Below are 12,838 nucleotides of genomic sequence, written 5' to 3'. Positions count from 1 at the left end.
TTTCTGGTTTTTTTTCCTTTTTTGTCGTTTCTGTTCGGTTGTTTTTTTCTTTTTTTTCCTTTTTTTTCTCCATTTTTCTCGTTTCTTTTCGGTTTGTTTTTTCTTTTTTTTTTTCCGGTTTCTCTTCTGTTCGTTTTTTTTCCCGTTTATTTTTAAAGATGCATGAATATAAAGTTTGTATTCGTATGTATGCAAAGTTTGTATTCATACATATGAAAAGTTTGTATTCGTACATATGCAAAGTTTGTATATGTGATGTATTTTCTAGTTTTTATTTTATTTTTTAATACGTGCGTATATAAAGTTTATATATATCCTATACAAATTTTGTATACGTGTATATTTTTTATACATAATATATATATATATATATATATTTTATAGTAGTAATACTATTAGTAGTATAACAACAATAGTGTAGTAATAGTAGTATAGTAGTAGTATAGCGCCTGAGGGGCTGCTAGTGAGTAGTGACAAGCGAGGACCTTTTAGCTTAATTTGTTAGGTTTCTTTCTCCGATCCTGTTCTCGGAGCTTAGAGATTGAGCTTGGATCATTGGACGAAGCTGCATCAAGCGAATTTTGCCGACTCACTTGCCATATGCATCCATGATCAACTAATTGTTGATTGGTAAGATTTACACCTATATTTGTAGTTTTGCAGCCTTTGTAATTTATATGAGTTCAACCACTAATTAAAAACATTAGCCTTTTCATTAGTAACCTGCCCTTAATATCATGTCATTGAGAAAGTTTGTATCGGTTGGCAAAAGAAGGAAAAGGAGAGGGAAAAGAGTGGATGATTTGATAGAATCATAGAAGAGGGCAATGGATGTTAGAAATAATCTTGTCATTAGCATTAGCATGTTTACTTTGGTCGCATGTAGAAAATAAATGTATAGGTAGCAGGATATGGTACCCGAAGAAGCTTGTGGTTGTATGCGAGATGCGTACGCGAAGATGGCCGAGAAGCCGTGCGAGACGGCGGGTACGTGAGATGCTGCAGGAGAACGTCGTGCGCCATGACATCGCGAAGTGGCCAAGATGGCTGTGTCATTCGTTGGCGTGGAAACGCAGCATGCACGCAATAGTGGATAGATGCACGTTCTGGTTGTTAGCTTGCATGTAGGTGTACATGCAGCCTTGCATAGAGGGTTAGTTTGTTAGTGCATGGCGTGAGTCCCGGTCAAGAGAATTGGCTGGTTGTTATCTTTTGCATGTAATTTGAGTCTATATATAATGAGAAAAATGATGAGGCCGTGCGTGGTTGAATCAACAGAAACTTGCATCTTGTGCTGCTTGTGTGTGTCTACCTGAGAAGTCTTTGTGCGTGTGTGTTTGTGGCAAAAAACACGGTAGAGAGAGAGGAAGTGATTTCCCACCAGAGAGAGACAAAAGTGTTTGTGATTAACACTTGTAGCTGTGAGTGAGCAATCCCAACAATGGACAAATTTTAAGGTAATATTATGAAGCCTATTATGTAAATATTGTTTTTGACGTAATTCAAGTGTTAAGCATTAACAACTTATATATCTATATAAATTATTATTTAGATGTTATATTAAGGGTCCCCTATTTTTAGTTTCGCATTGGGCCACTCAAAACTCAGGACCGGCCCTGGGTATTATGTGTGTTAGTTTCTGAGTTTTACGTGAATCCTGTGTTAGTAGACCGGCCCTGGGTATTATGTGTGTTATTTTAATTTGTACTTCAGTCGCTGATGCAAGGTTATATTTCAAGAATCACGTAGTGTTTTGTCTGAATAAATTTGTCTTTATTTTCGAAGTGGTGCCAGTGCAGACGTACAATATTTTGATAGGAACATTAATAGCTCACTTCGACGGTAGAAAATACTCACCATACTTTGTGGAGAAAATATGAAGGAGGAGAAGAACCGTTCATCTCACTTCATGATCTTAATTAAATGTATATATGCTCCAGCTATGTAGATCACCTCTGCTTGTATATATGCGCTGAATTCGAAAGTAGATTCAGAAATGTTTTCCATTGGTTACACCTTTAGACATTGTTTACAAATTGCTTGTTCAAGAAACAACCGAATTGTATTGTAGCACACAAGAACTAGTCTGCTCCCTGAACAGATAATTGGACTTGGATAGGGGCTTCTTTCCTGATGCATCCTAACCCTACCGCACAGTACTGATTTACTAGCTACAGGTTATCTTTCTGCATGAACAGAAGTCATCACTGCAGAAACTGAATTAGTTCAATGTGAGATGAACTGGTGAGGATCAGTCTTTGTGTATGGATGTACATAAATGGATGTGGTTCACCGCATTTCATGGGCTTCAACAGCCTTCAATTAGTTGATTTGATATATGATAGCTTTTCATTTGGAGAGTACTATTGGTGAAATGGAAGAGAGACACTGGAGAAAAGATAATCGTTGGTATGTATGACAACAGTGAGAGTCAACTTTTAGCATTTATCAAAGGAAATTTTGATGTATGGAGTGAAGAAAAGAAAACAAGAGTGATAAAAAAATTATTTCGGTGCAGTAATAATTAAGAGGCTTTGTTGTGTCAACTATTATAGAAAGATAGTTTTTAAGTGATATTTATTAGATATATAAGAGCTTTTCTACATGCCTTACATTAATTCTACAAGCTTGGTTAGTTTCTACCCCGCTCAAATAATTAAATATAATTAAATTATAACTAAATTAATACTTCGTTGTAAAAAGGATGATGTACTACAGTACAGTGTGTAGGCAAACACTCAAACTATAAATCATAAATAAACACAAAATATTCAGGATTTAAATCACCAAATATCAAATCCAATATAAATTAAATGTCTCATTTTGTTCATCACAAAATATATAAATCAAAACCATTGATTTCACAGGATTGAGCTCAATTTCAAGCAAGAGAAAGGACATGAAGACAAACTCACTCGATCACTTGTATTAATCGATTACCTTTTCTTTTGTTGTAATTGTATTTTTTTTTTTTTTTGCTTTCGTATAATTATGTTCGATTCGCTTGGCTTTGATACGGAAAAGAACCCATACACTAAAATCACACGTTTCTTAATTTTGTGCAATCTAGTGTGTTAAAGCTTCATTGCTGAACACTTTTTAACTGCCAGAGCATATTTTCTAACAATATTTGTTCTGAGCTCTTCTTTTTCTTTGTCTTGCAAATTGGATCATTATACAAGCCATGGAAATAAAGATCAACAGATTTTGTTACCTTGCGTAACTCGACGTCTGTTGACAGTATACGCATTAATTTTCTTGCACGGAAGAATCAAAACAAGTTGAAAAAATGTGGTGCATACAGTCCACTTTAACAAACTTTTATCCATATCATGACCAAATCGATTAGGTGTGAGTCAGAATAAATGTTCTACTCAAACAAGCTAATGACAATTATGAACAGCAAAAAAAATTGTGTCCGTTCTTGAGATCACTTTAGTCTTTATAGCTATATATAGAAACCACCCATAGATAGCTATCCCTCTCATATACAAATTGATAGTTAAGATTTTCTGCAACAAAAATATGGCTTCCAACAAGGTAGTGTTCTCAGTGTTGCTAATCGTCGTCGTCTCCATGCTCGTGGCGACGGCGACCATGGCGGAGTACCACCACCAAGACCAGGTGGTCTACACCCCGGGCCAGCTTTGTCAGCCAGGAATGGGCTACCCGATGTACCCGCTCCCGCGTTGCCGGGCGTTGGTGAAGCGCCAGTGCGTTGGCCGTGGCACGGCCGCCGCCGAGCAGGTCCGACGAGACTGCTGCCGGCAGCTCGCCGCCATCGACGACAGCTGGTGCAGGTGCGAGGCAATCAGCCACATGCTGGGAGGCATCTACAGGGAGCTCGGCGCACCCGATGTCGGGCACCCCATGGCCGAGGTGTTCCGCGGCTGCCGGAGAGGGGACATCGAGCATGCGGCGGCGAGCCTCCCGGCGTTCTGCAATGTGGACATCCCCAACGGCGTAGGTGGTGTCTGCTACTGGCTGGCGAGATCTGGCTACTAGGCTACTGTAACTAGCTGTGCATGTGCGTGGTGTGGTTACTAAAATAATTAGTGTTTTCCTTTTGTTTGGAAGCATATGTGTGGTGAATAAATGATGAACTCCGATGTTCCTCTCTATAAATCTTGATGATTCGCTAGCTATCCGTCGTTGTTCTTTGATTTGATGATGAGATCGAAAAATGGAATGTCATGCTAAGGAGGGTGCCCATGTCGGTGGAATGGTGCCGCTGCAGGGTTGCGGTGGCCAGAGGGTCGTCGGCATGATGACCGTGTTGACGGTGTATTGCTATTGCAGCCCTCTATAATAAGGCCGCTTATTTTAAAACGAAAAGAGTGATTCTTACTTGCCAGCCAAAAATTAATTTTCACATCCACGATTGCTGCATCTCTATATATCTTATTACAATAATAAGTAACAAAAGGTGGAATGGACACCGTCAATACCTGCATAAAACCATAAATATAAAACATCCAACATAGTGGTATGGTTTATTTCTAACAATTTCTATGAGTTTTGGTGTATATTCGTATGCAGGTGATGACAAACTACCTCAGTTGAGAAGAAATATACTTAAAAGAGGAAGAGAATCAAACACGTATATGAACATATGGAGTTTTGGATCCAAAAACCTAATTAAACACCTCCAAATGGGCCTTCCATCCATACCAATAGAATGAGGGGCCCAAAATGAGTGTCCAGGTTGAAAATCGGAGCCAACAGAGCCTTCCCGGCCGAACCACTACGGAGGCCGCTGGCCCAGGCCCAGGATGCGTTCGGTGGATAACGCTCTCCCTATGACGGTTATGGCGTTAAAACCAGTAGAAACTGTCATCAGAAGGGACGCTTGGCATGAGAGCAGTGAAGATGCCCTTTGGATTCTATGGAGGATCTCCGCAGTCCCAAACAAGCTTACATTATAAATACCCCTTTCCTCTCCCTTATTCACAGACACTTGAAGCTTGAGCTGAATTATAAGAGGCTCTATTATACTTTATTGTATACTAGATTAGGGAGAGAGTAGAGTAGAAGAAGTCGGAGGAGTTCCGGAATTGTCGGTAATCCTCTTCTTATCTCTTTTGCTCTAATAATTACTCTGATTATAATACAAATATATTTTGAGTAATTTAGTTTTACTGGATGAGAATTATTTCTTGGTTAATTCCTATTCAAAGTACGGGATCATCGTTCACTATAATCAACTATGATATAGTGATTACTTTAGTGAGTTATAAACACTAAAGTAGTTATTAACTGCGTAGACGTGGTGTCTAGGTAGTTGATTTCCGGTGTTTGCTCCGCATCCAACAGTAGGTGTGAGGTGGTTGTAGAGGTGGTGACAACCCTCAAGACACTAAAGTCCTCCCTGTCCGGGTGCACAGTAGAGCGATATCTGGAAGCAGCGAGCTGGCCAGTGCCCGAAGTACCTCACTAGGATTAAAGTTAAGCTTTCCATAGATACGTTCCCTACGGAAGTCGATACCTGCGTATACTTCCAAGTGAAGTGCTACATCAGTATATTCTGTGCTCTTGCGAATTTATCTATGACCGTAAAAATACCAACAATCTGTACATCATGATGCAGTTTCATGGCTACAGGATAGTTGACAACCGTTCTGTAGTTGAGTAGGCTCATGAAATACAGACCATCGCTAAGTAACTCGAACTCCTTAAGTGTGTCTTACCCGAAAAATTTGTGGTTGAGTGCATTATTGCGAAACTACCTCCATCTTGGAGAGGTTTCGGTACTGCACTCAAACACAGGAGATAGAAATACTCCGTTTAGGGGTTGATAGTGTCTCTTGATGTTGAGGAGAAAGCTCGGGAAAAAGACGTTGCGTCTAAGGGTTATGGAGGGAATCCAATGCCAATGTTGTGTACAAGGCCCAAAACAAGAACAAAGGGAAATATAAAGCTCAGCAGACCACCAACTTCAGCAGAAGAAGAAGAACAACAGTAATCCAAACCAGGATGAGAGAATTTGCTTTGTGTGTGGCTTTCCTGGTCATCTGGCCAAGAAGTGTCCACAACGCAAGGAGACGAAGGCACCTGCAGGGCAGACTTCTAGGTCTGCCAATGTGACCACTGGTAACACTGGAGAAGGAAGCGGGTATGGTAATTTACCTACTATTTTTTCAGTTAATCAGTCTACTTATTGGTGGGTTGATACAGGGGCAAATGTACATGTTTGTTCTAACATTTCTCTATATTTTTCTTATTAGGTCGCACGGGATTCCACTGTCCTAATGCGGAATGGGTCACGTGCTTCTGTTCATGGTGTTGGCACGGTAGATTTGAAGTTTATTTTGAGAAAGATCGTGCAGCTGAAGAACGTTCAGCACGTCCCTACTATTAACAGGAATCTCGTTAGTGGCTCTCATCTATGTAGAGACGGATTTAAGTTGGTTTTCGAGTCTAATAAAGTAGTCGTGTCTATACTAGGATATTTTATTAGTAAAGGTTATGAGTGCGGAGGCCTGTTTTGCTTTTCCCTTTCTGATTTCTGCAATAAGTCTGTGAACCATATTTTTTGACAGGAAAAACAGCAGGAGAGGCGCCTACTGCGCTTGGATTAAAATAAAACAGAGTACAAGATTAGGGAGAGGAAAGAAGAAAGACAAAAAAAAATACAAGCTTTCAAGCCATGATTGCCAAAGGGGGCGATCCTGAATTTTCACTCTATGCAAAAGTAGAGTAAAGTCTTCTCTAAACTGAGACTTCCAGAGGGTGAAAGAGGGCTGAATATTATTGAAGACTAAATCATTCCTCCTTCTCCATATGTTCCAGAGTGCCACAGCAATAGTTTCAGTGAAAAAGGGATGTCCAAAATTATGTTTTGCAGCAGATACCATGATCATAAACTCGTGATGTAGTTGCCAATGGATTTCAAGAAAGTTCCAGCACTGTCTTGCAAAGGAATAGTTGAAAAATTGGTGTAGAAAGTCTTCTCACAAAGCGGAATTGCATATACCACAGATGGGTCCAGAATTGATATTCAGATGTTTGCTTCGTAATATGTCTTTTCTGTTAAGGCGAAGAGGTCCGGTTTTCTCGGAAGCGCGATGGGCGATTTCCAAATGACTGGCGATGGTGACTCCGGCACCGCCGGGGGGCTGGAATTTCTCCCCCGGCGATGCTATTCATGATGAAGTTTGGGAATGTTTTCATTCTCCTGTTCACTTCTCAAGAAAATTCAGCTCTTCTCCGTTCCGGTTAGTGGTGGATCTACCTCGTTCGAATTTTCGTCTTAACACTTCTTCGGTGGCTTTGGCTCTTCGAGCGGCTATCGGTGGCTCCCCGGCTGATCTTGACGTTTGCTTGTTGAAAGATCGTAGTTTCTCATTTGTTGTGTGTTCTAAACAAGTTGGTCTTTGGGTCTATCGTCTCAAGTCTTTTTCGTGTAAGGATTTTTTCTTGAGATTTTTTCTCTGGAGAAATGGAGGTCCGAATTGGTAATGGGAACTTGATGATTGGACCAGGGCTGAGATGAAAGAGTGGACTTTGCTTTCTCCTAAGAAGCACCTAGTCTCTAATTCTTTTCGTTGCGTTGATCAAACCTATGCTCAAGTTGTTCAAAGTGTTATTCCGGTGAAATTTGTCTTTGAGAGATTGAAGTTTCCTCTGGAGAAGCACAACTCCAGTGATACTCTGGCATCTCAACCGGAGAAAGTGGGCAAAATTCAAATTAAGCGGGATAGCCGGGATCCTAAATTATCGCTTGGTTCAAATTCAGATCTTTCTTGTGGTAGATGCTTGGGCACGGGTCATTCCATTCGTACCTACACTAGGCCTTTTACTTGCAGGACCTGTAAGAAGCCTGGTCATGTGGCCCGCTTTTGCAAGTATAAGTCTGTTCAGCCTCCCCGCATTAATGCTATTGCTGGGGTCCGAAAGTCTGGGAGTAATGGTGCTCAAGTTTGGAGAGTTAAGAAATTAACGCCAGCTAAATCGGACAAAACTGTTCGTCTCCACTCTCCTGGGACAAACACTATGGAAACCTCCCCTCCTTTCTCTAGTTCTCCTCTCATGGCGAATCTTAACCCTAACCCTCTTCGCTTTCTTCGGCAAGGCTATCAGGTGATCCATGGTGGTAATTTGAGGGTTCCTAGGGTTGATCTTACCGTCCCCTAGAGGCTAGAGAAAAGGCATGAAAACTTTTGCTTGGCCCTAGTGGAACCTGAGTTGCCCGAGCAAGATTGGGACCTCCACAGGGGTTTGATTCTTGATCACATTCTTGATGAGAGGCTTTTTGATGACCGTAATAGTTTCCGCCATGCTTCTGCTGTGGGTATGTTCCAAATGCGATCTGTTATGTATAGAGATTCTCTGGTTCTTAGGCCCCCCTTTATCTACGATGGTATCCACTCAATTACCTTTGTTAAGCATGATCAAGGGCCTAATTGGAGAGCTACTCAGTATAATAGAGAGGGGTGGTTTCTTTTGTTGGATTTCCCTCTTGATTTCATTGATTGGGATCCTCTGAATCTAGCTACTGCTAGTTTTGGCTGCCTTACCTTTTGGCTTGAAAGGGACCAAATGAATGGGAGAGTTCTAATTAGGGCTAAATTTAAGGATAATGATTCTGTGCCTAGAAAAGATTGTTCTGCATGACCCAGTTGGTGAGGGTGGTGGTGGTGAGTCATGGACTATTTCTGTCTTTTTGCTGGAAAGTGACTTCATCAATATGCCTCCTGAGGAGGATCTTCCACCTGCGGGCCCACAACCCAACCCTAATGATGATGGTAATGACCCTGATGTGGGGAATATTTGGTAGATGGGTCAACCCCAACCAGGTCCAAGAGGTTGGGATAATCTAGTGCAATAGCAGCAGGATGCTGATGGTGTTGTGGAGGATGCATGGGGTCAGGACAACCAAATGGGGCAAGTTATGAAGGTTAATATGGATCAAAGGGTGATTCCTACTACCCTTGCACAACTTTCTGTGGAGCTCACTCCTTCTACTACCCTTGTACATCTCCAGAATCCTGACTGTGATGATCAAACCTTGAAGTTCCTGCAGGCTCTGCAAGATATAGCTAGGAATGAGAATCCCAGGCATCCCTATTTCTATCCCATGGCTGGTATAAATGAGCATATTGAGAAGCTTTGCAGGGCTAAAACATCATGTTTTCCCTGCTACAGGAGAATGCTTCAGCTTTCCCTGCTGCTCTAAAGGTGGCAGACCCTTTCACATCTCTTGTGTTGCCTAGGAAGATTGTTTTTGATGTGGTTTCCCTCACTGTTTTGCTGGAAGATACTCTGGCTACTGGGCCCATAGAGTCTATTTCTCCTCCCTTGAGTGAAGCTCATTCAAGTCTACAAGTTCTGGATGAGGCCGAGTCAAGTCTAAAAATTCTGGATGTTTAGCCACTTGATATCCAGCCTCCAACAGGTCCAGTTTCTACTGCCCCAGCTTTACTCATGCCACCTAAAGCTCCTGTTAAGAAAAGGGATGGCAAGACAGTGCTATACAGCACCTATAGAAGACAGAGTCCCAGGTTGCAGATGAACAAAGAGGAACTACAATCTGATCCTAGAATGGGGATTGGCAAGCCTAGAGGCAAGTCAGCTAAAAAAACTAAAAGAGCTTGTAGGTATTTCTAAACTTCTTGATGATGGTAAACTTAAGGAGGCTGATTTTCCTCTGAGTTCAAATGATGATCCTTCTTCTGACTCCTCTCCCTCTGAATTTTCAATTTCTCTTTTGCAAAAGTTGGGGGAGGAAATGTGCAGGCTCACTCCTGAGGAGGTAGCTGAATCAAGCCTGGGAGGTGATAGAAGAAAGAAGATGCTGAGGCCAGAAATGGATGAAGCATGAAGATGCAAGCTATCTATTGTTTAGCAGTCACCCTCTAGGGTTTTGTTTTTTTGCTGTAAACACTGGGTCTGTAATAATTTTTGTCAGAATGTTGGACATCTGTACCTGAATATGTGTGACTGCTTCCTCAAGTTGTTGGTTCAGCAGGTTAATTTGGTTAGCTTTGCTTGTCATAAGCCTTTTTTGTTCCTTAATCATAAGTAATACTTTTAAATCTTTGAATGTGCTCTACTGGAACATTAGAGGGATGAACTCAGAACCCAAGTTGCTTTCTCTCAGGCAGAATTTGGAGGTTAGTGGGTGTCAGGTAGCTTATATTCAGGAAACCAAAAAAGATGCTTTTAACATCTCTGAGATAAAAAAGTTTGCCCCCAAGAAATTTGACTCTTTTGCTTTTGCTCCTTCTATGAGGGCCTCTGGTGGAATCCTAGTTATTTGGATGTCAAATGTGTTCCTTGGCTCTATAAGGGAAATCTTGCCTTTTTCTGTGACAGCGGACTTCACTTCTAGGCAGTCCTCTCAGATTTGGTCTCTTTCTTGTGTGTATGGCCCTTGTTCTGGTCCTGCAAGATCTGACTTCATATCCTGGATGCAAAATGTTCATATTGATATTCATCAAAATTGGCTCTTTCTCGGAGACTTCAATTTTTATAGATCAGTGGAGGACAGAAACAAGTCTGGGGCTGATATGAATGACATATTTATCTTTAATGATATTATTAGTTCCCTGGGTCTGTTGGAAATCCCCTTAAAGGGTAGAAGGTTCACTTCGTCTAACATGCAGCAGAGGCCTCTCTTGGAAAGATTGGACTGGGTTTTTACTTCTGCTTCCTGGACTTTGCAGTTCCCAAACACTATTGTTGTCCCACTCACAAGAAATATCTTTGACCATGTGCCTTGTGTGGTTAAATTAGACACCAAGATTCCAAAATCGCCAGTTTTCAGGTTTGAGAATTTTTGGGTGGAGGTTGCAGGGTTCTTTGATATTGTTGCTCAGGTTTGGGCCTTGGACCCTGGCTATAAGGATCCGGCAAAATGTGTGTCTTTCAAGCTTAAAGTCCTCAGGAAAAGGCTTTCTTCCTGGAGTAAGAACTTGTCAAAGTTGACCCACCTTCTTTCAAATTTCAATAAAGTGGTGGACTTCTTAGATCATATTGAGGAGGCTAGAGTCCTTACAACTCAGGAATGGAATTTTAGAGAAGTAGTTAAAATTCAGATCATTAGACATTTGGAGTTCAGGAAAATCTATTGGAAAAAAAGGTGTACGAATAGATGGATGGTTTTGGGGGAGGAGAATACAAAATTTTTTCAATCCATTGCCACTGCAGGGTTTAGATCAAACTCTATCCCCCAGATATGTGATCATAATGGGCAAGTTGTTACCTTGCATGATGTTTCTATCAACGTTTGAAAAGCAGAATGGGAGTGTCTACCTTTCCAGCTATGGTTTTCAATCTGCCCTCTCTTTTCACTGAACAGCATGATTTGGACAGTCTAGTGGATCCTTTTTCATCACAGGAAATTGATAGTCTTATCAAGATAATCCCTGCAAATAAAGCTCCAGGTCTAGATGGTTTTAATGGATACTTCTTAAAGAGTTGTTGGTCCATCATAGCCCAAGATTATTACCGATTGGCTGCCCATTTTCATGCAGAGTCTATTGATCTGCAGGTTCTAAACAACTCCTTCATAACCTTGGTACCAAAGAAAGGTTCTCCTGAGACAGTAAATGACTTCAGACCCATTTCACTCATGGGGATCAGTCTAAAGTTCGTAACAAAATTAATGGCTAATAGGTTACAAGATGTAATTCTGAAGTTAATAAGTGATAATCAATATGGCTTCATTAAAGGAAGGACAATCCATGATTGCCTTGCATGGTCCTTTGAATATATTCATCAGTGTCAACAATCCAAAAAGGAGATCATTATCTTGAAATTGGACTTTGAGAAAGCTTTTGATACTATAGAACATTCTGCTATCATCTCTGTCATGCATCAAATGGGTTTCCCTAGAAAATGGCTGGAATGGGTTAATATGGTTTTTTCTTCGGCTCAATCTTCAGTACTCTTGAATGGAGTTCCTGGTAAGTGTTTCAGCTGCAAAAGGGGGGGTCAGGCAAGGAGATCCTCTGTCCCCTTTGCTATTTGTGTTGGGGGCTGAGCTCCTTCAAAGAGTGGTGAATAAGGTCTTTGATCTGAGGTTGCTGTCAAAACCAATTCATGAAGATGATGATACAGGCTTTCCAATAATTTAATATGCTGATGACACCCTAGTCTTGCTCAAGGCCTCACAGAAAAAAATCTTATGTTTCAAAGTTTTGCTAAATTCTTTTGCTCAATCAACTGGCCTCAAGGTTAATTTCAGTAAATCCAGCATATATCCCCTCAATCATTCTTCTGACAAAGCTGGGCTTCTGGCTGGATTGTTGGGCCGTCCTATTGGTCTTATGCATTTTACCTATTTAGGACTTCCAATGGGCACCACCAGGCCTAGAGTAATTGATTTTGCCCCTTTTGTTGACAGGGTGGAAAGAAGGCTTACAGCAAGTTCAATGTTTCTCCCCTAGGGTGGTAGACTGACCTTGATTAATTCTGTGATGTCCTATATTCCGACCTATTATATGTGCTCCTCGCAGTTGTCTGTCACTGTGGTCAAGGCCATTGACACTACTAGGAAGAACTGTCTTTGGAGAGGTAATAATCAAGGTTCTACAAGAAAGTCCCTAGCGTCATAGGATATGGTGTGTATGCCAAAGGATAAAGGAGGCCTTGGCATAGTTAACCTGAGGGTGCAGAACACAGCTCTCCTGATGAAACACTTGGTGAAGTTGTACAATGGTGCTAGATTGCCCTGGGTGAACCTAGTTTGGAGTTCATAGTGTACACTTAAGGTCCCACATATAATGCTTAATAAGGGTTCTTTTTGGCTAAGAGATATCTTGGTTCTATCTGACATCTTCAGGGGCATTGCAAAGTGTGCTATTCAATCTGGTAGATCAGTTCTTTTCTAGGAGGA

At 41.1% G+C, this 12,838-nt stretch overlaps 1 protein-coding gene across 1 annotated transcript; it reads left to right on the top strand.

The window, feature by feature from the left end:
- The first annotated feature begins 3,525 nt into the window (after positions 1 to 3,525).
- On the top strand, positions 3,526 to 4,256 carry LOC127780512 (seed allergenic protein RA5). Its single transcript, XM_052307432.1, has one exon. It carries the CDS (start codon positions 3,526 to 3,528, stop codon positions 4,003 to 4,005), a length of 480 nt encoding a protein of 159 aa, XP_052163392.1. The 3' UTR covers positions 4,006 to 4,256.
- The last annotated feature ends 8,582 nt before the right edge of the window (positions 4,257 to 12,838 follow it).

Source organism: Oryza glaberrima, chromosome 7, assembly GCF_000147395.1.
Source record: "Oryza glaberrima chromosome 7, OglaRS2, whole genome shotgun sequence".
NCBI classification, from domain to species: Eukaryota; Viridiplantae; Streptophyta; class Magnoliopsida; order Poales; family Poaceae; genus Oryza; species Oryza glaberrima.
Note: the sequence above shows the minus strand (reverse complement) of the source record. Positions and strands in the feature narration are given on the sequence as shown.

What these genes read in the sequence shown, in the direction of transcription:
- LOC127780512 (XM_052307432.1), top strand. Translation starts at nt 3,526, where the DNA reads ATGGCTTCCAACAAGGTAGTGTTCTCAGTGTTGCTAATCGTCGTCGTC.